The sequence below is a fragment of the Aotus nancymaae genome, unplaced genomic scaffold (genome assembly GCF_030222135.1).
Source record: "Aotus nancymaae isolate 86718 unplaced genomic scaffold, 86718_ANA_hifiasm-v0.15.2.pri h1tg000077l, whole genome shotgun sequence".
NCBI lineage: Eukaryota > Metazoa > Chordata > Mammalia > Primates > Aotidae > Aotus > Aotus nancymaae.
Window position 1 is genome coordinate 17,611,653 of NW_026988492.1, and position 26,622 is coordinate 17,638,274.

Genomic DNA, 26,622 nt, shown 5'->3' on the forward strand with positions numbered 1-26,622 from the left:
AAAAAAAAAAAAAAAAAAAAAAGAAAATCCAATACTTTTATAAAGTTTTTCACTGCCTCTCAAAAAGCAGAAGCCTTTACAAAGGAGATTTGCTTTATGTTAATTATGCAAAATCAAGGGTTATTAAGAACATGAGACCAAATGAATGAAAGAAGCTGTGGAATGTATTACTTCATCTTATTCTAATACTCAACTTGCAGAGAAATTATTTCTGGACAGAGTATGGAGCCACATAAATAAAATATTCTCACCTTAAAAATTCAGCTACTCAGGAGGCTGAGGCAGGAGAATCGCCTGAACCCAGGAGGCAGAGGTTTCAGTGAGCTGACATTGCACCACGCACTCCAGCCTGGGTGACAGAGTGAGACTCCATCTCAAAAAAAAAGAATTCCTGCTCCCTTTTTGTGTTATGGATAGATATATCAACTTTATAGATGACATTTCTATTGGAAAGGACAGTGAATGCAATGAATAACACAACAAATCCAAGGGGTCTTGATAAGCTACAACAATGGGCCAACTGTAACAGAAAAAATGTGACAGCTGTGAGATCTTCCTCTTTTATGTACAAAATGAATTGCAAAGGTACAGAATACAGAGAAAGTTTAACAATAACATGAAATGACACAGTACTTTTCTGAAAGCAAGATTAACATGATGTAGCTGTCAAAAAAAATTGATGCTTTGATCATGGATTGCATCATTAGAGTAACGATATCATTTCCACTCAGAAGGGCATGCTTTTCTAGGAGGCATATTGGAATATCCAGGAGGTGTGTACATGAAATTGAGGAGAGCATAGTCAATGCTATTATGTAATTTTAAAATTAAAAATACAGAAAAAAGAGACAAAATGAAGCTTTACAAAATCTTCCACGCTAGGCATCTAGGAAATAAACACTGATTTTTTTAGTGGGTTAGGGAATGGTCAGGTTTGGGAGAATGCCATTTTCATGTATAGCAAAAGGGAAGTAGTTATAATCAGTTTTGAGTAATTCAACTGGAAGAAGGAGAAACAATAACATTATTATTGTAATAAATTACATTATTATACAAGAATAATGTTAATTACCCACAGACTGTGTTAGCTCCAGGCTTCAGCAATATGTCTGTACTGAATAAAAGCAAGCAGCAGGCCAGGCCCAGTGGCTCACGCCTGTAATCCCAGCACTTTGGGAGGCTGAGGCAGGCAGATCACGAGGTACAAGTTCAAGACCAACCTGATCAACATAGTGAAATCCCAACTCTACTAAAAATACAAAAAAACTGCAGCTGGACTTGGTGTTGGGTGCCTGTAATCTCAGCTCCTCGGAGGCTAAGGCAGGAGAATCGCTTGAACCTCGGAGGTGCAAGTTGCAGTGAGCTGAGATTGTGCCACTGCACTCAAGCCTGGGTGTCAGTGCAAGACTCTGTCTCAAAAAAAAAAAAAAAAAGCAGGCAGCTTCAGCTGTTTGGGGCTGCTCTCTTCTTTGGCCAGTAGCGTCAGGCAGCCCCCTGGCTGCTCTTACACTGCATACCTGTGTCTGAGTACTCCTTTCATCTGTTGCTGGGCCAGGGTCTGCAGACGGACCCAGCATTGGGACTCTCGATTTCAGGTGTTATATGGGTGTGGGGCTGGCAGGTGCAGGCGCGGAGCTAAAACCAAAGTAATGGAGTTGCCTTAGCTGGCACTCACAATCCACCATTTCCCTCCACCAGCAAAGGTAGCCTGGCAGTGACCTGCAGGCAGAACACTGGATTCTTGCTGCTAAAGAAATCCAACAATCAGCCCAGGGACCTAGGAGGGAAACAAGATACAAACAAGAGAGGAAAGAAACCACTAATCAGTTCAGATCCTCACACTTGAACTCAAAAGAATAACCAAGAATCAATCACTAGAGAGAGGAAGAATCTTTCTTTTTCAGGGGAAAGACTAGATAAACACACATAAGAATGGACCCTTGAAGAAACATAATTTAGTGAACAGAAGAGAGGTTTAAAACCTATTATCCTCAGTGATACTTAAGAAGGGAGTATATTCATGAAACAAATTCAGGGTGTTATTACAGAGAAACAAGAGTTGGGCTGTAGTCCCATAGGGCTGGTGTCCTTCTAAGAAGAGGAAGATACACCAAGAGTGTGACTGCACAGAGCAAATGCCCCGGGAGGACACCAAGAGAGGACAGTCATCCACAAGCCACGGGGAGAGTCCACAGGATAAATCAAATCTGCTAGCACCTTGATCTTGAACTTCCAGAATTGTGAGAAATTTCTGTCGTTTAAGCCATCCAGTCTGTGGTATGTTGTTATGCCAGCCCTAGCCGACTAACACAGGTACTACTGTCTTCAGCCTACATAGTCAAGATTCACTATTAGAAACTGATGGAACAAGGCTGGGCGTGGTGGCTCATGCCTGTAATCCCAGCACTTTAGGACGCCGAGGGCAGATCACCTGAGGTCAGGAGTTCAAGATCCGCCTGGCCAACATGGTGAAACCCCATCTCTACTAAAATACTAAAAATTAGTCGGGCTTGGTGGCACGTGCCTGGGGTCCCAGCTACTTGGGAGGCTGAGGCAGGGGAATCGCTTGAACCAGGGTGGCGGAGGCAGCAGTAAGCTGAGATTGCACCACTGCACTCCAGGCTGGCAACAGAGCAAGACTCCGTCACAACAACAACAAAAAAGAAATTGATGGAATAAGAAAAATTCTGATTTTTTTTTAAAAAGCACTTTTGCTTTAAAAGATACAATGATTCAAGAAATAAATGTATCAGGAGTACCAACTAATACATATAGATGAATCAGTGGATGCTAAAACTAGTGGGTAAAAATTAGATGAGGAATGGGACATAACCAAGTAGCACCTACCCCCAAGCATCATTTTTAATCATAAAGAAAAAATAGTAACTTCATGGTGAAGAAACCTGGCAGATACCACCTTACCCAAGTGAACATCACCAATACTGGGGGAGACCAATGTCATCTGTACCTTGATATGCACAGGAAAAGACACATCGCTTTAGGGGTGTTTCTTCAAAAATTCATATCCTGAAAGGGAACATCAGACAAACCCACTTTAAAGGATATTCCACACAATACCTGGTCTGTACTCTTCAATAATGTCTAGTTCAATAAATATAAAAGCCAAGGAACGGCTCTAGATCAAAGACGACTAATGCAGAAATAACCTTTTCATGTGGAATGTTTTTTAAGCAAAAAAAAAAAAACAAAACAATTTATGAGTGCAGATCTTTTTTTATACAACTGGTTCAGAGTTATGATTATATTATTTTACCACATCTTAAGGCTTTGATCCCTACTACAATCTACAATATATAAATGCATATGTGTGGTATCCGTCCGTCTATCATCAATGTAGGTGACAAAGGAGAAAAGTGCCTGCTGCCAATCTTTATTCCACAGCATGTAACTCTTTCAGAACAGCTTTTTGGGTGAGAGAAGCACAGGATATTGCTGGATGTCTGAGACTGGGTCAGGAAATAGGGAGGCAGAGGGCAGCAGTTTTGGTAGAATTCAAAATTTGATTGCTTTTGGAAGAGACAGCGGGAGATTCCTGGAAACCAGAACATAATGTTTCACAGATGTGAAAGTCACAACTGGGAAAGACACATCGCTTTAGTGGTGTTTTCAAATGACTTTTAAAACGGTAGGGTTTTACTTGTAGCTTCTAGCCCTGAGGGTAGTTCTCGTTGCTCAAGAGCAAAAGGGTCAGGGGTAAAAGCCAGCCTTAGAAACCAACAAGATGTTAAAAAAGATTTCCAGCGGGGCACTGGGAAAACGCAGACCGCGCTGGAATCCCTGCCTGGAGGAGCTCTTAATAGGGCGGGAGGCTGCGTAACCCACAGGATCCCTCAGAGACACAATATGGAGACAGGACTCAGGGTAGCAACTTCTGGCTAGTGGAGCTGCAATTACAGAAGCGGAACACTTGTAGACAATTTACTTCCAGCTTTCGCAACACCCACCCTCAGTGACCACCCTCCCTTACGCAGTCGAAACAAAAACCCGCTTCCGCCCACAGCCCTCTGGGCTGCGACCCACCAACTGAGCATGCGCCAAACCCAGCGCGCACGTACCAACTTCAATCCAATCAGAGTCCCAAGCCGCGGCGTGGACGCCACGGAATTTAACTAACCTCGGCGTGGGGCGGGGTCTCGAAGCCGAATAACAAACGTGATTGGCCATCCTCCTCCACATACTTTTAAGGGTGGAGCCTGGCCCGGGAGCCACGTCTAGCTAGCTGTTCTCCTAATTTGGGTAGGGTTGGGCGTGGAGCTGGCAGCGGCGTGTTGTGCGCCTGCGCGGAGGGCCGAGACAGGGCGTGTTCGCTGTTCCGTGCCGGTGTTGCCGGGAGCCAGGCTATCTTCCGCCGCCGGAGTGCGTCCTGCCGAAGCCTGTGGTTGCGCGCCCACCCTCTTAGGGGCTGCTCTCCGCGGTGAGTGTGTGCGGCGTTGCACTTGGGGTTGCTTCTCTTTGCGTGGCCGGAGCGGGGCTGGATCCTTCCCACTCCCCTGCCCTGCCCCATCCTCTTCCCGCACCCAGACCAGCCCCGGCGACGCCCTTGGACGCCCACCCTCTCCAACCCTGGGGAAGCCCCAGAGTGGCAGCGAAGGCCTCTTTCCTTTCCGCCTCTGTCCTTGCTGCCATCGCCCACGTGCTTTGTTGTTGTCGTTTGCTGCAGACCATGTCCAAGTCTCTGAAGAAGTTGGTGGAGGAGAGCCGGGAGAAGAACCAGCCCGAAGTGGACATGAGTGACCGGGGCATCTCCAATATGCTGGATGTCAACGGCCTGTGTGAGTTCTCGGGCAGGACCCTCCCGTGGATGAGCTGCAAGGGTTTCTAAGTTTGCCAAGTCACTGTTGGTCCTGCTGTGAGCGATTATAATGGTTTAGACCCCAGCCCCTGCTTGTAAGCATCACTTGTCAGGGGCTTCGCGCAGAGGGTTTGCAGGTGTATTTGTTCCTTTCCACCTGGAAAGCGATCCTGAAAGTCCACGATGAGAATTACAGAGACAGCTGTGCCTCATCGGTTGTCTCTGCTTTATGGTATTGGAGTGGATTTTCCAGTTTGTTTAATAGCCACTCTATTTTTTAATTGAGAATTAATTTTGAGTCTTTCTGTCTCCTAATACAGTCTTTGTCCATGAACAGATGACGCACAAGCGTTCCATAATTAATAAGCATTCTTGTGCTTGGAGCATTTTAAGCATTTCTTGAATCTTTACTTTCTTTTAGAGTGTTTATTCTCCTAACTTGGCTCAGACTTTTGTTACCTCCTCATGCTGTGGTGAAATCCTCCTGTTACCTTCAGTTTCACTGCGCAGTTTAATCACTGGATCACTTCCAGTGTTACTTTCCTGTAAACTGCCCCCCGCCGGTCTATGGTATTATCCTCTCCCTTAAAATCAGGGATTGCAAATTCACATGTCTTCAAGTGAAGGCAGTCATGAACTCTGTGATATGTATGCCACCTGAAGGGGCCAGCTGCTGCACCTGCTTCTCAGACACGTGTCACCATAGGAATGTTGGCCCAGTGTGCTAGATTATTTTCTTACAGGAACCAAGATTCTATACTTTTATATTTTTATTTTTTGGTTTTTGAGATGGGGTCTCAATCTGGAGTGCAGTGGTGTGATCTCGGCTCACTGCAACCTGTGCCTTTCAGGTTCAAGCAATTCTCTTGCCTCAGCCTCTGGAGTAGCTGGGATTACAGGCACACGCCACCATACCTGGCTACTTTTTTGTATTTTTAGCAGAGATGGGGTTTTGCCATTTTGGCCAGGCTGGTCTCAAACTCCTGACTGCTGGAACTCCTTGTGATCCACCTGCCTTGGCCTCCCAATGTGCTGGGATTATAGGCATGAGCCACTGCACCTGACCTGATTCTATAGTTTTATATGAAATGTGCTAAGTTTTAGATATTGGCTACTAATTCCAACGTTTGAAAAATCTGTGATGAGTGAAATAAAGCACTTCTTCAGGCTGACATGGCTTTGGTTTAAACTCTCTCCACATTTCTCCAGGTTTGTTGGGGTGGTGTACAAGGCCTTTCTGAATCTGAACACAACCTTATCCTTCCACGCAGTTGGCATTCCAGCCATTTGGAACCTATTGCCCTTCCTGGACCAGAGCCTACTCGTTCAGCTCTTGGTGCCTTTACGAATTCTGTTTTCTCTCTTTCTCACTCTTTTGCACCTGAAATCCTTTTACTTCTAAGAGTCTGCTAGACATCACGACCTGTGTAAAACCTCCGTTTGCACCAAGCTAACATAGCCACTCCCTCTTCTGTGAAGGTGGATGTGTGCCTTGCTTTGTGACTCCTATTACATAGGATTGTAATGATTTTTTTTTTTTTCTTTTTTTGAGACAGTCTGGTTTTGTCCCCAGGCTGGAGTGCAGTGGTGTGATCCTGGCTCACTGCAGCCTCTACCTCCTGGGTTCGAGTGATTCTCCTTCCTCAGCCTCCTGAATAGCTGGGACTACAGGTGTGTGCCATCACACCCAGCTAGTTTTTGTAGTTTTAGTAGAGACGGGGTTTCGCCATGTTGGCTAGGGTGGTCTCTGTCTCTCGACCTTGTGATCCGCCCGCCTCAGCATCCCAAAGTGAGCCACTGGGCCCGGCCATGATTTTTTTTTTTTTAAATCTAGAAGGCTCTCTTCTCCACTGGGACATTGGGAAGACAAAAGCTGTGCAACATTCATGGTTTTATAATATAGTGTGGAGCACAGCAGAGGCTCACAAATAGCTGAGGAATGAAGAAAATGACAGAATGATGGGTTAGGCCCATGAATGTGTGAGATCAGGTCCAGGATGTGACAAGTGAGAAGAAGGGAGGTGTTCAGGAGACCCTGAAAGGTGACGGATACCCAGTTAGGCATGGAGATAACGGCAGAGTCAGGTTTACTGTGAATCCATGGTTTTGATGGGGACAGAGATTGGAGTTGATGCTGTTGCTACATCTTGGCAGAAGGAAAAGGGAGGAAACGTCGATGATTTGCGTTTTGTAGTCTTTGTGAAAATACGTGCCATTCAGCTTAGTTTGTGTACTATTTAGCCTCTCCGCCTTGGTGTGTGTTGGTCTCTTGCGTTCTGTAAGGGTCCTTGCTGTCAGCAACAGAGCAGATGTCTCTGGAACTGAGGATCTGGGTGTGCCCCTTGCTGCCCCTGCCCGGCTCTGCCATGATCATGGTCATTACTGGGGCACTGTTGATAGGAGGAGAAAGAGAAGGGGATGCCTGGTACAGTGCGAGTCTTGTCCACATGGCTTTGCTCCCGCCAGCACTTGCTCTCACCGGGTAGAAGAGAGAGGCTGCTTTCAGCAGAGGAGCTTTATACCCTTCGGCTTTTGAAGAGACTTTATGTAATACTTATAAATGGGGAGAGTGGCTTAGCTATTTCGGTTCAGCTCTGTTATCTCTTTGAAGCCTTGGCTTTTATTAAGGAAGAAAAGATAGACACTTGCTTCCTGAAAAAATACGTTTCCGGTATAACATTGGGTGGGGAAATGCGAGATCATTCTAAAATTTTCCTAAAGAAGTAACTAACGAAGAATAACGGTACTTTTTTGCGAAGTTGGGTGGAAGTGAATTTGGAGATTGCCAGATTCCACCTTATCTGGCTTCTGTAGCATTGACCCGAGGCTGCTCTCTGCAAACTCCCTGACTGCGGGACTCCTTGGAGGCTAGAGGGTTCCAGAATCCTCTTCGGAGCCACCACCAGGATTCAGTTCTCAGGAGTGTATACACAGTGTCGCCGTACTTAATATATGCAAGTATTAAAATATTTCACATGGCTACATTAGTATAAGTGTAAGAATTTTTGTTTTCTGCATACAGGGTATTGCTGTGACACCCAGGCTGGAGTGCAGTGGTGCAGTCACGGCTCACTGCAGCCTCAACCTCCCAGGCTCAAGTGATCCTCCCACCTCAGCCTCCTGAGTAGCTGGGACTATAGGTACACACCACCATGCCTGGCTAATGGTTTTTTTTTTTTTTTCCCCTCCTATAGAGATGGGGTATTGCTATGCTGCCCAGGCTGGCCTCAAACTCCTGGGCTCAGGGAGTCCTCCCATCTTGGCCTCCCAAAGTGCTGGCGTTACAGATGTGAGCCACCACACCCAACCTGCATGTTCCTTTACTGACAAAATTTTACCTGTAACCAGGAAGTTTCATATATTAGTATCCAGAATAATCCCAAGGAACAGTTAACTTGCACGTACAGAGAATGGTTTTCTTGCATCTCAAGCTTTCCCTTCATTGTTCTTACTTTGTTTAATTTCTCAAAAGGTGAGAGTTAAGCTTTGAAGATAACGGTAAGGTTTTGTACTACTAAGCATATGAGATGCCCGTCTTTCTTCTTGGGAGAGTTATGTCTTATAACGCAGCACTTCCTTAGAGAGAGCAAATTACCTTTGAGAGATGTTTTGAGGAGTTTAGGTACCAAGAGCTTTCTGTTGGGGAAATTTCTTTGGCTGGAGACAGATATGAGGCCGGTTCTACAGTTTTCTAGCAGCCCAGCAGATTCTAGAAATGCTCAGCTCTGACCATGAGAGGCAGAGGGATACAGAGCATATGAGGGGATCTTGGATTTGGATAGATGTGGGTTCAAATTCTGCTACTTAGTACTGTGTAAACTTAGAGAAGCTACTTAACCTCTCTGAGCCTCAAGTTCCTTATCAAATGGTACCGTAAGCAACCATTTCATAGGATTGGTTTAATGGTTCACCTTAAATGCAATAATACATTTTAAATGTTGTTATTAACTAGTTAGTGTTAGATGCAATAATGCACATTAAATGTTAACTATTAATGTGAATATCCAGCTATAGGCCCCTATGCCTCAGACACACCCAGTTCCAACATAGTGGCTTGAACCAAGAATTTCGCTTGGATAATTAGATTGGGTAGGGCATTTGTATCAGGTGTTGGAATTTTTTCTGTGGCTTATTAGAACCTGTAGTGTTTGGCGCTTTTGCCTGGGGTTCTAATTGATTTAGATAGTTGTTTATTTAAAATTTATCCTAATTTATTTTCCATCATTTTGTTTTAACATGGCATGCAGTTTGCACACACATTCTCCTTAAAGCTTCCAAGAAGGCAAGTGTGGGCAATAAGCAAGACTCCATCTTTACAAAAGATTGAAAAATTAGCTGAGGGTGGTATGCAAGCCTGTGGTCCCAGCTGTCAGGAAGGCTGTGGCGGGAGGGTTGCTTAAGGCCTGGAGTTTGAGTCTCCAGTGAGCTGTGATCGTGTCACTGGGTGACAGGCGACAGACAGAATAAGACCTTGCCTCTTTAAAAAAAAAAAAAAAAGCTGCCAAGCATAATCGTAATGCTGCTGATTTTATTCTTTTTATTAAAGAGATTTCACTGTGGAAACTCAAGCAGCAACTGTCTTCAGCTGGTTGATAAAGTTGATTTTTTTTTTTTTTTTTTTTTTTGAAGGGCCCTGTAATCAGCTTCCATTTCCATAGAGACGGAATCCCAGCTGAAGCTAGTGGAACTTCCTTTTCATTTCTCTACTTTTTTTTTTTTTGAGACAGAGTCTCGCTCTGCTGCCCAGGCTGGAGTGCAGTGGCCCAATCTTGGCTCACTGCAACCCCCGCCTCCCAGGTTCAACCAATTCTCCTGCCTCAGTCTCCTGAGTAGCTGGGATTACAGGCATGCGCCACCACACCTGGCTAATTTTTGTATTTTTAGTAGAGATTTCACCATGTTGGCCAGGACAGTCTTGATCCACCCACCTCGGCCTCCCAAAGTGCTGGGATTATAGGCCTGGGCCACTGTGCCTGGCCTCATTTCTCTTATTTGTTTCCTGATTTTTTAATCTCTTTGGGTTTATTGCCATCTCTGGGTGGTCAAGCCTTTATCTTTTTTTTTTCCAGGTTAGACTAAAATATTTTTCAGATAAAGCTTTAAAAAGAAAACAACCTGCTTTCAAGGGAATGGTCTTTCTAAAGGACCAGGCAAAATAATAAACAAATATGATCATGGGTTATCTGGAAGAGCTATGTCAGAAGCCTTGTTAAACCTGGAACACGTGCTATCCGTATTGACCGTCTTTGGGGAAAGATAAAACAGCTGGGGAGAACCTGTAATTTTAGCTATAATCTTTATTCACACCATTTATGGTTTTTTGTTTGTTTTGAGTTGGAGTCTTGCTCTGTCGCCCAGGCTGCACGATCTCAGCTCACCATGGCCTCCATCTCTTGTATTCAGGCAATTCTCCTGCCTCAGCCTCCTGAGTAGCTGAGATTACAGGCATGTGCCACCTTGCCCAGCTAACTTTTGTATTTTTAGTAGAGACGGGGTTTCACCATGTTGGCCAGGCTGGTCTCGAAGTCCTGATCTCAAGTGATCCGCCCGCTTCAGTCTCAGAATTCCTGACCTCAAGTGATCTGCCCGTCTCGGCCTCCCAAAGTGCTGGGATTCCAGGTGTGAGTCACCATGTCCCGCCTCAGGGTCATTTATGTTTTCACTCCTCCAAGTTGTGTGTATGTGCCCACCTTTGTGTTTTTAAACATGCTGCACCTTGGCCTTTTCCCGTTTCTCTAGCTAGCCCTTGCCCTCTTGTCAGTGCTTGTTGAAAGAAGAAAGGACTTACCTATTCACATGACTACATTGCATGTCACCTCCTCCAGGAAGCCCCTCGAGTATACTCAGTTTTGACCCACCATCCCATCCAACCTAGCTGAAGTGTCTCTCTGCTTGGCGTCATGCTTGGGAAAAGTTTACTGAAGGAAGAATGTTACTGCTTTTAGATAAGAAACTCGGGTTAGCTAAGATAGAACGTGTAGCTCTGGAGAGAGAGCATGTACTCTGTCTCCTTCCTGCAGGCTTCTCTGCAGTTTTTGGAGGGAAGCAGTTTCCAGCTATCAGGAACAAGATGGAATTGACAGCTTCTTTTTTTGATTGGGGGATAGGGTTAAAACTGGAAATGTTTCATTGGAACAGAAGTTATAACCCCTTTGATATAACTGAACCAGTAATGACATTTGACTGTTTTTCAGTCCTGTGACATACTGGCCCCCAGTGGTCACGGCGGCTTTTTTGCAAGCATCTTTTTTGTGTGTTACTAGCTGTGTAACCTTGGGCAAGTTGCTTTGCCTCTCTGTGCCTCAGGTGCCTCATCTATAAAATGGGAATAATAAGAGCACCTCAGAGGGCTGTTGTGAGTTATTACCTAGAAGGGCCTCGTGTACCACCTGATACCTATAGGTCTTAATAATGCTGGCTGTTATTAGTATAGTCACACCTCACTTGATGGGATCTGTTATGAGAAATGCATAATAAGATTTTGTCATTGTGTGATCATCGTAGCATGTCCCCACACACACCTAGATGGTGTAGCCTACTGCACACCTGGGCTAGATGGTGTGCTTGTCACGAAGACTTTTAGACTACACGCTTGCCCAGCTTGGGACTGTACCGAATACCATAGGGAACTGTACCACAGTGGTGAGTATCTGTGTCTTTAACGATAGAAAAGTGCAGTACAAATACAGAACATTATTGTAGTCTCATGGGACCACTGACATATTTATGGTCCATTTTGGTTTGTTTTTTGGGACAAGGTCTCACTGTGCTACCCAGGCCGGACTACAGTGGCGTGATCTCGCCTCACCGTAGCCTTGGCTTCCTGGGTTCAAGTGATCTTCCCACCTCAGCCTCCCAAGTAACTTACACTACGGGCACACGCTACCACTCCCGGCTGATTTTTGTCGTTTTCATAGGACGGGGTTTTGCCGTGTCTCCCAGGCTGGTCTTGAACTCCTGGTCTCAAGCGATCTGCCTGCCCCAGCCTCCCAGGTGGTCCATTGTAGAGTGAAACGTCATTAAATGGTGTGTGACTTTTTTTTTTTTTTTTTTTTTGAGATGGAGTCTCGCTCTGGCTGTGTCGCCAGGCTAGAGTGCAGTGGCACAATCTTGGCTCACTGCAACCCCTGCCTCCCGGTTTCAAGCGATTCTCCTGTCTGAACCTCCCGAGTAGCTGAGACTACAGGTGCCTGCCACCACACCTAGCTAATTTTTGTATTTTTAGTAGAGATGGGGTTTCACCATGTTGGCCAGGATTGTCTTGGTCTCTTGACCTCTTGATCCGCCCACCTCGGCCTCCCAAAGTGCTGGGATTACAGGTGTGAGCTGCCATGCCCAGTTGGTGCATGACTATTTTAAAAACTGGTTTATCTCTGATGGTATAACAAATGTAAAACAGCATCTCTTTATTTCTTGGAAATCTGGGTGATGGTGCTTCTCAGTAGCCTTTGCCCACGTGTCTCATAGTCTCATTGTACCACACACCTGCTGCCCGATTCCTCACCTGATTCAGAATTCCCAGAAGTTGGGTGGCTGGGCCCAGGGTGCCGTGGCCACACACTGGTGAGTTCGGAGCTGTGGCTAGCACAGGCGGTGGCTGGGGAACAGCAGCAGGGTTTTCATCGAGTTCATTGAGGTGGTACTTGTGGCCGAGGCTGTGTTGAAAATGACAGACATGCCTTGAAAACTGGGCATTTTTCCCCCCACTAATAAAATACTAGATGTCCTGCGATAACTATTTATTGAATGTATTTTTTATGCTAGGCATTATGCAAGCAGAGTCCGTTTGGGAGTTTATATTGAATTTTATTATTTCTCTTTTTTTTTAAGGTTTTTATTTTTTGAGACACAGTCTCACTCTGTTGCCCAGGCTGGAGTGCAGTGGTGTGATCTTGGCTTCCTGCAACCTCCACCTCCCCGGTTCAAGCGATTCTCCTGCCTCTGCCTCCCAAGTAGTTGGGAGTACGGGCACTCACCACCGTGCTGGCTACTTTTCGTATTTTTAGTAGAGATGGGTTTTTGCCATGTTGGCCAGGTTCTTCTCCAACTCCTGACTTCAAGTGATCCTCCTGCCTCAGCCTCCCAAATTGCTGGGGTTACAGGCATGAGCATTGTGCCCGGCCTTATATTGGATTTTAAAATTATCTAGTGATAAATTATTTTTTGCCCTGTTAAGATGACTATAAGGTATTTATTAGATGTGGAGTAGTTACATTTTCACCATAAGAAACCATATCACCCCCTGCTTTGCACCATAACCTCTGCTACAGTTGGTATGGATAATAATTGAAAACCATACCCTACATTATTTGTTCATAAATTCACATGAACCTGGTTGAAAGAAAACAGGATCTAGACACAGGGGATCCATTGTTAGCGAGAAAAGGCTGGAGGTGACTTTTTGTAATGCTGCATAAAGACCTCTTGCTGCTTTAAATAGCAAGTTTGTGCAGGTGGGCTAATTTTTTATTTTATTATTAGCATTATTTTTTGAGATGGATTTTGCTCTTGTTGCCCTGGCTGGAGTTCAGTGGCGCGATCTCGACTCACTGCAACCTCCGCCTCTTGGGTTCAAGTGATTCTTCTGCCTCAGCCTACCGAGTAGCTGGGATTCCAGGTATGCGCCACCATGCCCAGCTAATTTTGTATATTTTTAGTAGAGATGTGGTTTCTCCATGTTGGTCAGCCTGGTCTTGAACTCCCAGCCTCGGTGATCTGCCCGCCTCAGCCTCCCAAAGTGCTGTGATTACAGGCATGAGCCACCGCACCCAGCCAGTTTTTTATTTTTATTTTTTATTATACTTAAAGTTCTGGGGTACATGTGCAGATTGTGCAGGATTGTTACATAGGTATACATATACCATGGTGGTTGGAGATACACATATGGAGGTATACATATGCCATCCATCCCCCCATCATCTACATTAGGTATTTGTCCTAATGTTAGCCCTTCCTAATCCCCCCACCCCCTGCTATCCCTCCCCTGGCCCCCAACCCCCTCAACAGGCCCCAGTATGTGATGTTTCCCTCCCTGTGTCCATGTGTTCTCATTGTTCAATGCCCACTTTTGCCAAAAGATAATGTAAAAATGTGGCCAAGAAGCAGTTGGTCTAGATCAAGTGTGTGACCAGCAGGGGTCAGTGTTGAGCCTCTGCATGCTGCTCCCGGGAGAGACTGGACACAGCCGTCTCATCTCTCTCTGCAGGGACCTTTGCTGCCTCTACAGTTCTTCCATCTTCAGTTTTCAGGCTCGCTCTTTGGGAAAAGAGATGGAATCCTAATGGCATTTCATCTGTGTAGCTCACCGTGAGAGAAATCTCACGTATGTCACAGTCAACCACAGCATCTGAGGTTGGCGTGTTTCACAGCTGCCTTGCGTGCGGCCTCCGCATAGAGAAGGGCTGATCAGAGTATGTTTCTAGTCAAAGGAAATGGAATTTGCAGTGTCCTCATTGAGCAGATTCCATCAGTGTGTGTTGCTTAACGATGTAAAACAGTATTTCAGGTTTGAGGTGCTAGCAAAGCCCAAAAGGCCAAAATAATAGGATTAACAGTACCTACTTTACTATAATTTCCTAGGGCTGCAGAATAAAAATCATGGGCTGAGTGGTTTCAATAACAGAAATGTATTTCCCACAGTTCAGGAGGCTGGAAGTTCAAGAACAGGGCTGGCTGCTCCCGAGGCCTCTCTCCTGGGCTTGCAGACCGTTGCCTTCTTGCTGAGTCCTCCCGTGGTGTTTCCTTTGCATCCCTGGTGTCGCGGTGCGTTCAGTTTCCTCTGCTCATAAGGACGACAGTCACTTGGGATAAGGGTCCACCTTAAGGCCCTTATTTTAAATTAATTGCCTCTTTAAAGGCCCTGTCTCCAAATATAGTCACATGTTGAGGTATCGGGATTGGGGCTTCAGCATGGGAGTTTCGGGGAGACATAGTTCAGCCCATAACATCTAGATTGGAGGTTCTCAAGTGACACAGACCCAAGTGCCTGTGCTGCAGTAAGCGCTGCTCACACTCCTAACATCCATCTTTGATTCACCTGATAATCGTCAGCATGTTATAGATGAGAAAGTGGAGAGCTTTCCAGATTGTTAAGTCCCCAGTGCCACTCAGGCAGTGGTGAAAATGGAGTTCACTCTTTTTTTCTGAGATGGAGTTTTGTTCTTGTTGCCCAGGTTAGAGTGTGGTGGCGTGATCTCGGCTCACTGCAGCCTCTACCTCCCGGGTTCAAGCGATTCTCCTGCCTCAGCCTCCCAAGTAGCTGGGATTACAGGCACCCGCCACCCCGCCCAGCTACTTTTTGTATTTTTTAGTAGAGACGGGGTTTCGCCGTGTTGGCCAGGCTGGCCTCCAACTCCTGGCCTCAGGTGATCCTCCTGCCTTGGCCTCCCAAAGTGTTGGGATTCCTGGCACGAGCCACCGTGACAGGCCAGAGTTCAGTCCTGAATGTTTCTGCAGGCTCTGCTCTGTGATACTGTGCTGCGTTGTCTCCGAGTCCTGAAGGGCTCGCCGGGGCCAGGCTTGGATGCCAAGGAGAGGTGACTTCAGGGCCTGCATTACCTTAAGGCACTCATTCTCAGAATTCTTTAAAACACTGTGTTAGGCAAATAAAACGTGTCATTGGGCTAGCCCTGCCAGCTTGGAAATTGGGTGCACAGGATGGTTGCAGAGCTTTAACTGTTGAAGAAAACGTAAGCAGCAAGTTAATCTCCGTCTGATCAATGTTAGCAGAACCCTCCCCACCTTCTTTGTGGTTTCCTGAAAAACTATTAATCTCAACAGAAAGGAATGATCAGATGTGAGATCTTGTTATACCGTATATTAATTCATTTTCTTCTGTCGTCACACTTAGAACATTAGCTTAAAACATTACGAAGTATGGTGCTGGAAAAGATGGTGTTGGGGAAATACTGGTTCATGTATCAAACAGAATAAACCTGAATTACATCAAATGGTAGTTTTAGTTATAGTACCGATACCTCATTAAGATCCTTTTTATTTCATCTATTTCTCTGCATATCTATTAATTGTTCCTTTGGACTCTGTGTAGCTTATAATTTTAAGGGTGATCCCAAATGAAAGGCACACATCAGAACAGGCAATTACTTGGAAGGAGGCTTTGGCCTCTTAGGTTTTCGGGACGTAGTGCAGGCCAGAGAATGGTCATGTGGTTTGCAATCTCAGTATTTGAATGGTGGTTTCTGTAACATGGTTTTCTTAACAGCTGTAAGTGAGGCCAGGTGCAGTGGCTCATGCCTGTAATCCCAGCACTTTGGGAGGCTGAGGTGGGTGGATCACCTGAGGTCAGGAGTTCGAGACCAGCCTGGCCAACATGGCAAAACCCTGTCTCTACTAAAAAGTACAAGAAGTAGCTAGCTGGGCATGGTGGCGCCTGTAATCCCAGCTACTGGGGAGGCTGAGGCAGGAGAATCGCTTGAACCTGGGAGGTGGAGGCTGCGGTGAGCTAAGATCACACCATTGCCCTCCAGCCTGGGTGATAAGAGTGAGACTCTATTAAAAAATAAATAGTAAAACAGCTGTAAATGCTTAAGTCTTTAGGCCGTGTCATAGACACCCAAATAATTTATTATATATTTGTATTCTACAAAGTTGTGCACCCTTTTTAGGAGGATAAAAATAGATAATATGATTGAAATACCATGCCATCTCTGCATGGAATGTATTAATACATGTATACATTGACTATACACCAGGCATTGTGCTAAGTCCTCTGTATGGCTCAGTCCTTCAAACCTCACAGTTTTATTATTATTATTGTCGTCATTATCTAGTTAACAGCTAAGGAAACGGATTTAGGAAGCTTTATTAACTTGCTCAGAGTCACCCAGATAATAAGTGGTAGAGCCCAGATTTGAACCCACGCCAGCAGACTTCAGAAGCAGTGTTCTTAGCTTATCCTGTTTTGCCTTACTTGTTTCTGACAGTCATATGCACATACCCTGTGGAGGAGATGAAGATGAACGGCTAATTCAGCAAGCATGCTGAGTGCCTGTGGCCATCTTGCCATGTTCTAGAAGCCATGCGAGCTGCCCTGTCTGGGCTAATGATTCTGTATCGATTTACGAATGCATTCAGGGATACAGCCTACCTATGCTTATACCATTTGAGCCAGGGAAACAGGAACCTTCATCTTCCCCAAATATTTACACAGAGTTATTAGAAAATCTACTCCAAAAACTTTATTGAAGTATTCATATGGATAAGTGCATACAGGATGGTACAACTTGACAGATTTCAAAGGAAGAAACATCATCAGCAGGTTGGGAGCTCCTGCTTCTCCCAGTCACTCTCCCTTTAAGTCATGAGACTGCCAGCCTCGTGGGCTTAGACTGGTAGTTCCGATGGAAATAGGTAACAGACTGCAAGGCTTTTACTTAACTTCTTCTGTTCCTCACCTTGGCCTCCTCCCTTCCACTCAGAACCTTGCCTCTCACAGATATGGGTGATGACAGAATTAGAATATCTCACAGTCACATATTTGGTAACCATTATGCAACAAACAGTACTAATTTTACTAATGCCAGTATTGCTGAAAACAATTGTTTTATGCATATGCTATCTTCTTTCTTGTTTAAAAACAAACAAACAAAAGAACTAGGCTTTATCCAGTCTATCATTGGTGGGCATTTGGGTTGGTTCCAAGTCTTCGCTATTGTGAACAGTGCTGCAATAAACATAGGTGTGCATGTGTCTTTATAACAGAATGATTTAATAATCCTTTGGGTATATACCCAGTAATGGGATTGCTGGGTCAGATGGTATTTCATCTGCACATGTACCCCAGAACTTAAAGTAATTAAAAAAAAAAAAAAAACTAGGCTATTTTTTTTAAGAGCAGTTTTCGATTTACGGAGAACTGGAGCAGGAAGTGCAGCTGCACGTCTCTCCTCCATCCCCCCTTCCTCGTTTCCCATATCAACATCTTGCATTGGCGTGTTACATTTGCTGTGATTGCTGAACCAATGTTGTTGAAATATTGTTATTATTTTTATTTAGCTTTTTGAGACTGAGTCTTGTTTTTGTCGCCCAGGCTGGAGTGCAATGGCGTGATTTCGGCTCGCTGCAACCTCTGCTTCCCAGGTTCCAGCAATTCTCCTGCCTCAGCATCCTGAGTAACTGGGACTACGGGCATGTGCCATCACGCTGGCTAATTTTTAAAAAATTTTTAGTAGAGATGGGGTTTCACCATGTCGGCCAGGCTGTTGACGCATTGTTATTAACTAAAGGTTTTTTTTTTTTTTTTTTTTTTTTCTTTTTTTGAGACGGAGCTTCACTCTTGTTACCCAGGCTGGAGTGCAATGGCGTGATCTCGGCTCACCGCAACCTCCGCCTCCTGGGTTCAGGCAATTCTCCTGCCTCAGCCTCCCGAGTAGCTGGGACTACAGGCGTGCACCACCAGGCCCAGCCAGTTTTTGTATTTTTAGTAGAGACGGGGTTTCACCATGTTGACCAGGATGGTCTCAATCTCTTGACCTCGTGATCCACCCGCCTCGGCCTCCCAAAGTGCTGGGACTACAGGCATGAGCCACTGCGCCCAGCTAATTTTTTTTTGTATTTTTAGTAGAGCCGGGGTTTCACCATGTTGACCAGGATGGTCTTGATCTCTTGACCTCGTGATCCACCTGCCTCGGCCTCCCAAAGTGCTGGGACTATAGGCGTGAGCCACCGTGCCTGGCCTTATTAACTAAAGTTTATAGCTAACCTCAGGGTTCTCTCTATATAGTATAGTTTTATGGGTTTTGACAAATTAATGTCATGTATTCACCATTACAGTATCATATGGAGCAGTTTCACTGCCCTAAAAATCCTCTCTGCTCTACCTCTTCATCTCCTCTCCCTCATTATCTACCTCCAGAACCTCAGACGACCACTGATACGTTACAGTTTGCCTTTGTCTCTATAATTTTACCCTTTCGGAATGTCGTACAGTTGGAATCATACAGTATATAGCCTTTACAGATTGACTGCTTTTGCTTGGCAATCTGCCTTTAAGATTCCTCCACGTCTTTTTGTGGTTTGATAGCTCATTTCTTTGTAGCAGCGAATAATACTCCATTGTCTGGATGTGCCACAGATTGCTTATCCATTCACCTATTGGATGACATTTTGGCAGCTTCTGAATTTGGGCAATTTTGCATAAAGCTGGTATAAACATTCTTGTGCAGATTTTTGTGTAGACAAGATTTCCACACATTTGGGTGAATACTTAGGAATGTCATTAGTGGATTATGTGATAAGACTGTGTTTAGCTTTATGAGAAACTGTCAAACTGTCCTCTCATGTGGATATACCTTTTTGCATTTCACCAATAAAGAATGAGATTTCCTGTTGATCCACATCCTCACCAGCATTTGGTGGTGGTGTTATTTTGGATTTTAGCCATTTTAGTGGGTATGCAGTGGTATCTCACTATTGCCATTTGCAATTCCCTAATGACATATGATGCTGAGCATCTTTTCATATGCTTATTTGCCATATGTGTATCTTCTTTGGTGAGATGTCTGTTCAGACCTTTTATCTACTTTTTAATTGGGTTGTTATTGTTGAGTTTTAAGTCTTTTTATATTTTAGATACCAGTTCTTTATCAGATATGTGTGTTGCAGATATTTTCTCCTTGTTTGAGTTGGTATTTCATTCCCTTAATGATATCTTACACAGAGCAGAAGTTTTTAATTATAATGAAGTCTCAGTTATCAAGTTTTTCCTTCATAAGTTGTGCCTTTGGTATTGTCTCTAAGAGGTCATTGCCAAATCTCAAGTCAACTAGATTTTCTCCTTTCTTATATCTAGAAATTTTTAGAGCTTTGTGTTTTATATTAGGTCTGTGATTCATTCTGAGTTCATTTTCATGAAAGGTGTTAGGTCTTTGCCTAGATTGAGTTTTGTGTGTATTGATGTCCATCTGTTTCAGCACCATTTGATGAAAAGACTCTACTTTTCTCACTGAATTGCCTTTGCACTTCTGCCAAAGATTAGTTGATTATATTTGTGAGGTTCTATTTCTAGGCTGTTTAATTCCAGTGATCTATTTGTCTATTGCTTCACCAATACCACACTGTCTTGTTACTATAACTAATACTAAGTGTTGAAGTTGGGCAGTGTCAGTGCGCCAACTGAATTTTCTTCAATATTGTATTGGCTGTTCTGCCTTTCCATGTAAATGTTACTATCAGTTTGTTGATACCCATAAACTTGCTGGTATTTTGACTAGAATTGGTATGTAGATCAACTTGGAAAGAACAGACATCATAACAATGTTGAGTCTTCCTATTCATGAACATGGGATATCTCACTGTTTATTTAGGCATTTGATTCCTTTCATACTAGTTTTGAAGCTATTCTGATATAGATTTGGTACATATTTTGTTAGCTCTATATCTAAATATTTCATTTGTTTGGCATTAATGTAAATGATGTGTTTTTAATTTAAAATTCTAGTTGTTTATATAGAAAAGCAATTGCCTTTGTATGTTGTATCCTGCAACTTTGCTGTAGTTATTTAAGTTCTTTTTTGTTGATTCTTTGGGATTTTCTACATAGACATCATATTATCTGTGGACAAGACAGTTTTAATTCATCCTTCCCAATCTGCCTACATTTTGTTGCTTTTTCTTATCTTTCTGCATTAATTAGTACTTCCAATATGACTTTGGTTAGAAGTGGTGATAGGGGACATCCTTGCCTTGTTCCCAGTCATAGTAGGAGAGCAACTCGTTTCTACCATTGAGTATCATGTTAATTGTAGGGTTTTTGTAGATATTTTTTATTAAGTTGAGAAAGTTTTCCTCTATTCCTAGTTTGCTAAGAGTTTTTAATGGGTGTTGGATTTTGTCCAGTGCTTTTTCTGCATCTATAGATATAATTGTATGGATTTTCTTCTTTCACCTGTTTGAAGTGATAGATTGCTTTTATTTTTGAATTTGATTCACCTTTGCATACCTGGAGTAAGTTCCATTTGGTTATTGTGTATACTCTTATTTGTTTCTTTGTTTGTTTGTTTTTTGAGATGAAGTTTTGCTCTTGTTGCCCAGGCTGGAGTATAATGACACAATTTTGGCTTACTGTGACCTCAGCCTCCCAGATTTAAGCAATTCTCCTGCCTCAGCCTCCTCAGTAGTTGGGATTACAGGTGCATGCCACCATGCCTAGCTAATTTTTTGTATTTTTAGTAGAGACGGGGTTTCACCATGTTGGCCAGGCTGGTCTCAAACTCCTGACTTCAGGTAATCCACCCACCTTGGCCTGCAAAGTACAGGGATTATAGGCATGACCCGCCATGCCCAGCCTGTATATACTTTTAATACATTTTTTAATTTATTTGCTAGGATTTTTGTATCTATGCTCATGAGAGATATTGGTCTATAGTTTCTCCTTTTTTGTAATGTCTTTGGCTTAATGTTGGCCTCATAGAATGAATTAGGAATTGTTCTCTTTGCTTCTGTTTTCTGAAAGGTATTGTAGAGAATTGGTATAATTTCTTTCTTAAACGTTTGGTAGATTTCATGACTAAACCTATCTGGGCATGGTGCTTTCTGTTTTAGAAGGTTATTAATGTTAATTTTTGATTCAATTTCCTTAATAGACACAGGCCTACTCAAATGATCTATTTCTCCCTGTGTGAGTTTTGGTAGATGATGTCTTTCCAGCAGTTGGTCCATTTTATCTAAGTTACAACATTTTTGGACATAGAGTTGTTTATAATGTTACTGTATTATCCCTTTAACATCCGTGAAATCAGTAGTAATAGCCCTTCTTTCATTTGTTGTTAGTCTTTTTTTTTTTTTTTTTTTTGTTAGCCTCCTTAGAGGATTACCAATTTTACTGACCTTTTCCAAAAACAAGCTTTTGGACTCAGATTTTCTCTATGGATTTCTCCTTTTAAGTATCACTGATTTCTGCCCTAATTTTTATTAATTTTTTCCTGTTTACTTATAGTTCGATTGATGCTCACTTTTCTTCTTTGCGAGGGTGGAAGTTTAGATTATTGATTTTTTTTTAGGTTGGTGCAGAAGTAATTGCCGTTTTGCCACTTTGCACCAACCTCATAGAACTTTCTTGTTTTGTAATACATGTAATTATAATGCTATGCATTTCCTTTAGCATTGATTTTGCTGTAGTTCACAAATTCTGATAAGTAGTATTTTCATTTTCATTTAATTAAATTTTTTTTTTGAGACTGAGTCTTGCAGTGTCACCCAGGCTATAGTACAGTGGTGCTATCTTGGTTCACTGCAGTTTCTACCCCTATGTTCAAGCAGTTCTCCTGCCTCAGCCTCCTGAGTAGCTGGGACTACAGGCACGCACCACCACACCCAGCTAATTTTTTTGTACTTTTAGTAGAGACAGGGTTTCACCATGTTGGCCAGGATGGTCTCAATCTTTCCACCTGCCTCGGCCTCCCAAAGTGCTGGGATTACAGGCATAAGCCACCATGCCTGGCCATTTCATTAAAATATTTTTAAACATTTTTTGAGATTTCTTTGATGTGTTATTTAGAAATACATTGTTAATGTCCAGATGTTCTGGGATTTTTCAGCTATCTTTCTGTTTGATTTCTAGTTTAATTCCAATGTGGACTGAGAGCATATATTGTATAATTTCTGTTCGCTTAAGTTTAAGGGGTGGTTTATGGCCCAGAATGTGGTCTATGTTGATGAATGTTCTGTGCAAGCTTCAGAAGAATGTGTATTTTTCTCTTGGATGAAGTAGTCTATAGATGGCAATTATAGCCAGTTGACTGATGGTGGTGTTGTGTTTTTAACTCTGTCCTTACTGGTTTTCTGCCTGTTGGATCTATCAATTACTAATAGAATGGAGTGTTGAAGTCTCCAAGTATAATAGAGGATTTGTTTCTTTCTCTGCATTTCTGTAAGTTTTTGTCTTACGTATTTTGACACTGTTGTTAGATGCATACACATTAAGGATTACTGTGTTTTCTTGCAAAGTTTACCTTTTAATCATTATGTAATACCCCTTTTTATTTCTGATAATCTTCTTTGCTTTGAAGTCAGCTTTGTCTGAAATTAACATGACAACTCCAGCTTGCTTTTGCTTAGCGTTTAGTGTCATGTATCTTTCTCCATCCCTTTTCTTTTATATCTATATTTTATATTTAAATTTAAGTATTAAATTTAATATATTTTAATATTTAATATTTATAAGTGGATTTTATATTTAAAGTAGATTTTTCATAGATACATATAGTTAGATCCTGTTTTTTAAAAAATCCACTCCGATAGTCTTTTCATTGATGTTTGGTTATTAACATTTAATGTGATCATTTATATTAGATCAATACGTACATAATAAGTGTTTTCTGTTCTTGCCCTTGTTTGTTTCGTCTTCCACTCGTTTTCTGCTTTCCGTGGCTTTAATTGAGCATTTTGTATGATTTCATTTTCTCTCCTCACAACATACTTCATTTTCTCTCCTCTTGGCAAATTTACATTTAAAAATTTATTTTTTTTAGAAGGAAGATAAGGCAAGGAATAAAAACTTCTTAATGATGGCCCTAGAGTTTGCAAAATACATTTACAACTCATCTTAACTCACTTTTAAATAACACTGTGCCACTTCAGAGCCAGTGCAGGTAACTTAAACATTTCCAGTTCCTTCCTGTTTCTCTTTATAAAGTTGCTATCATTCATTTCACTTATCCATAAACTAAAATCAACCAACACATTGTTGCTGTTACTATTTTGAACAATCTGTGATCTGTTAGATTAAGAATAAGAACAATAAACTATTTTATATTACTTTTTTTCATTCTTTAACACTCTTCCTTTCTTCAGGTAGATCCTGTTTTCTGCTGTATCATTTTTATTCTCTGGGACTAGCTTGTTTTAACACATTTTATATCTCTCCAGTTTTTATTTTGGTGAGAGTGTTTCTTCTTTATATTTGATGGATAATTTTATTGAATACAGGATTCTAGATGGGAGGTTTTTTTTTTCCCTTCAGCACTTTAAATGTTTTACCCCACTCTCTTCTTGTTTGCATGGTTTCTTAAGAAAAGTCCAGTGTAAGTTTTATTCTGGTTTCTTTTTTTTTTTTGGAGACGGAGTTTCGCTCTTGTTACCCAGGCTGGAGTGCAATGGTGCGATCTCGGCTCACCTCAACCTCCGCCTCCTGGGTTCAGGCAATTCTCCTGCCTCAGCCTCCTGAGTAGCTGGGATTACAGGCACACACCACCATGCCCAGCTAATTTTTTGTATTTTTAGTAGAGACAGAGTTTCATCACGTTGACCAGGATGGTCTCGATCTCTTAACCTTGTGATCCACCCACCTCAGCCTCCCAAAGTGCTGGGATTACAGGCATGAGCCACCGCTCCCAGCCTATTCTGGTTTCTTTATTGGTAAGATTTTTTTTTTCCCTCTGACTTCCTTCAATATTTTATCTTTGTCTTCGACTTTCTATAGTTTGAACTTGATTATGTGTAGGTATAGATTTTTTGGTAATTATACATTTTTGTGTTCTCTGAGCTTCTTGGATATGTAGTTTGGTCTCTGTCTTTAATTTTGGAAAATTCTGAGTTATTTCGATGTTTTTTTCTGTTCCTTTTTCTCTTCTCGTATTCCCTTTATGTGCATGTTATGCCTTTTGCAATTATCCCATTGTCCTTATGTATTCTGTTTCACTTTTCCCCTATTCTTTTTTCTCTTTGCTTTTTGGTTTAGGAAGTTTCTGTTGACATGTCTTCAAGATCACTGATTCTTCCCTTGGCTACATCTATTCTACTAAGGAACGAGTCAGAGGCTCTCTTTATTTCTGCTACAGTGTTTCTGATCTCTAGCATTTCCTTTCAGTTCTGTCTTAGGTCTTTTGTCTCTGCTGACATTACCCGTCTTTTCTTGCATGTTGTCATGTCAATCATAGTAATTTTAAAGTCCCAGTCAAATAACTTAAAAATATCTGCTGTCTCTGAGTGTGCTTCTTTTTATTCTATCGAAGCACTCAGTGAATTGGTTGTTGCTCACTTGCATTGGTGAGGGTGGGTCTTCTTTTCTCAGTCCCCTGATTCAAATGCTAGTCTCTTCTGGAAACACCTTCACAGACCCTGCAAAAGAACATCCTACCAGCCATCTGGGTATCATAGCCCAGTCACGTTGACAAATAACATTCACCATCACCTTCTGTACTGTATGCTAGTGTTTTATTTCATCTTCTTATTGCGGAGTAAGCTCATTGAGGGCAGCAACTGTGTCTCACTCATATTCGATCCCTGTCCCACTAAGGAAGTACAGTGGCATGCAAAGTAGTTGTAACTTACAACTACTTTGTTGTGATGGTTTTGTTAATACCGTCCGATGACGGCATATCTTAAGTGGCTTAATATATTTTCTCTTTAATTCTCCCAGGCATCTTCAGAAATACAGTTTTTCTTAGTATTTTTTTCCTGGAGCAAAAACTATAAAAGGATGTGTTTGGCCATGAATGATGTGGGCTCCATAATTTAAATACCAGTGTCTTGGGTCTGTCTTCCTTCTTTCTCCTTAATGTCCTGATGGACTCAAAGACACCAATTAGTGAGCAGCTCATGGGGGGTTCTCAAGATATGTGAATTCTCTGCCCTTATGTGTAGAAATAGGGGCCATCTTTTTTCAGTAGTCATATATGTTAAATTGTTTTATTGTTGATTGAGAGAAGAGTTACTTGTGATCTGTAGACTCTCTATCTGTAAATACTAGAATTCAGTAAAGTGATCAATTCTTTTGAAAACCTACTGAAGACTTGCAGTAACCCTGCACGATAATTAGTTGTGAAATAAGGAAAGGCTTTCATCCCACAGTGATATTTTTAAAGTTTTAACTTATGAACAAAATTCAAAAGAAAGGTTTTTATGATTCTGGATGTGTTGATGAATATGATATTTATTTATTGATATCAAACATTTTATTGTCTGTCTTCATTTTAATATATTGTCAAATCCTGCATACGTAAGTAGATCAGAATCTGTGTCCTGCTACCAAGGGTGAAATAACTTCAGCCATGCGACATGGGCAGGCATTTTAAGCAGCATCACGGAGATGCAGAGCTCAAGTTGGTCAGCATTGCTGCCTGGTGCTGACATCTGGCTAGCTCCCACATTCCTTTGGAGCCTCTGATGAGAGTTATTTAAGGCTGTGGCTGTTTCTAGTCCAGCAGGGAGCCAGAATGGAAAAGCCATTTCACCATGCTACATGTTAAGTTCCAGTTAATTCTTTGTAGTCTAGAACTCTGGGATGATTTGAATTAACATGGCTGTCTCTGTGCATAGCTGCAGAGGGTTCTGTCCACATTGCAATTTGTAGAATGCTCAGAATTGGAATAGCGTGGCCTGCAGTGGTAAAACAAGGTGGCCTCCTTTGAATATCCCAGAAGGTATGGTGGTTCTTCCAGCATGTTGCATTTGAAACCACAGAAGGTGTGAAGCCGTGGCAAACCCGGCTGGGCACAGTGGCTCATGCCTGGAATCCCAGCACTTTGGGAGGCCAAGGTGGGTAGCTCAAAAGGTCAGGAGCTGGAGACCAGCCTGGCCAACATAGTGAAACCCTATCTGTACTAATAATACAAAAATTAGCCAGGTGTGGTGGCACACGCCTGTAATCCCAGCTACTTGGAATGCTGAGGCAGAATTGTTTGAACCCAGGAGGTGGAGGTTGCAGTGAGCTAAGACTGTACCACTGCACTCCAGCCTGGGTGACAGAGTGAGACACTGCCTTAAAAAAAAAAGTGATGACCTCTTTGTGGACAGCAAGGCCTTTCTAATGGCTTCCATTCAGAATGCACAGTCTGTGAACTGAACTGGTG

The 26,622-nt window shown here is 42.7% G+C and overlaps 1 protein-coding gene across 2 annotated transcripts in view; it reads left to right on the forward strand.

Annotated features, from left to right (window-relative positions):
- The first annotated feature begins 4,346 nt into the window (after positions 1-4,346).
- Positions 4,347-26,622, forward strand: part of RSU1 (Ras suppressor protein 1) — a 231,618-nt gene continuing 209,342 nt past the window's right edge. For both annotated transcript variants that reach the window (XM_012455961.2, XM_064368405.1), the window contains exons 1-2: positions 4,347-4,435; positions 4,682-4,793. In XM_012455961.2, the coding sequence (XP_012311384.1) occupies positions 4,685-4,793 (109 nt within the window). In that variant the 5' untranslated portion in view covers positions 4,347-4,435; positions 4,682-4,684. The remainder of the gene's footprint in view (positions 4,436-4,681; positions 4,794-26,622) is intronic.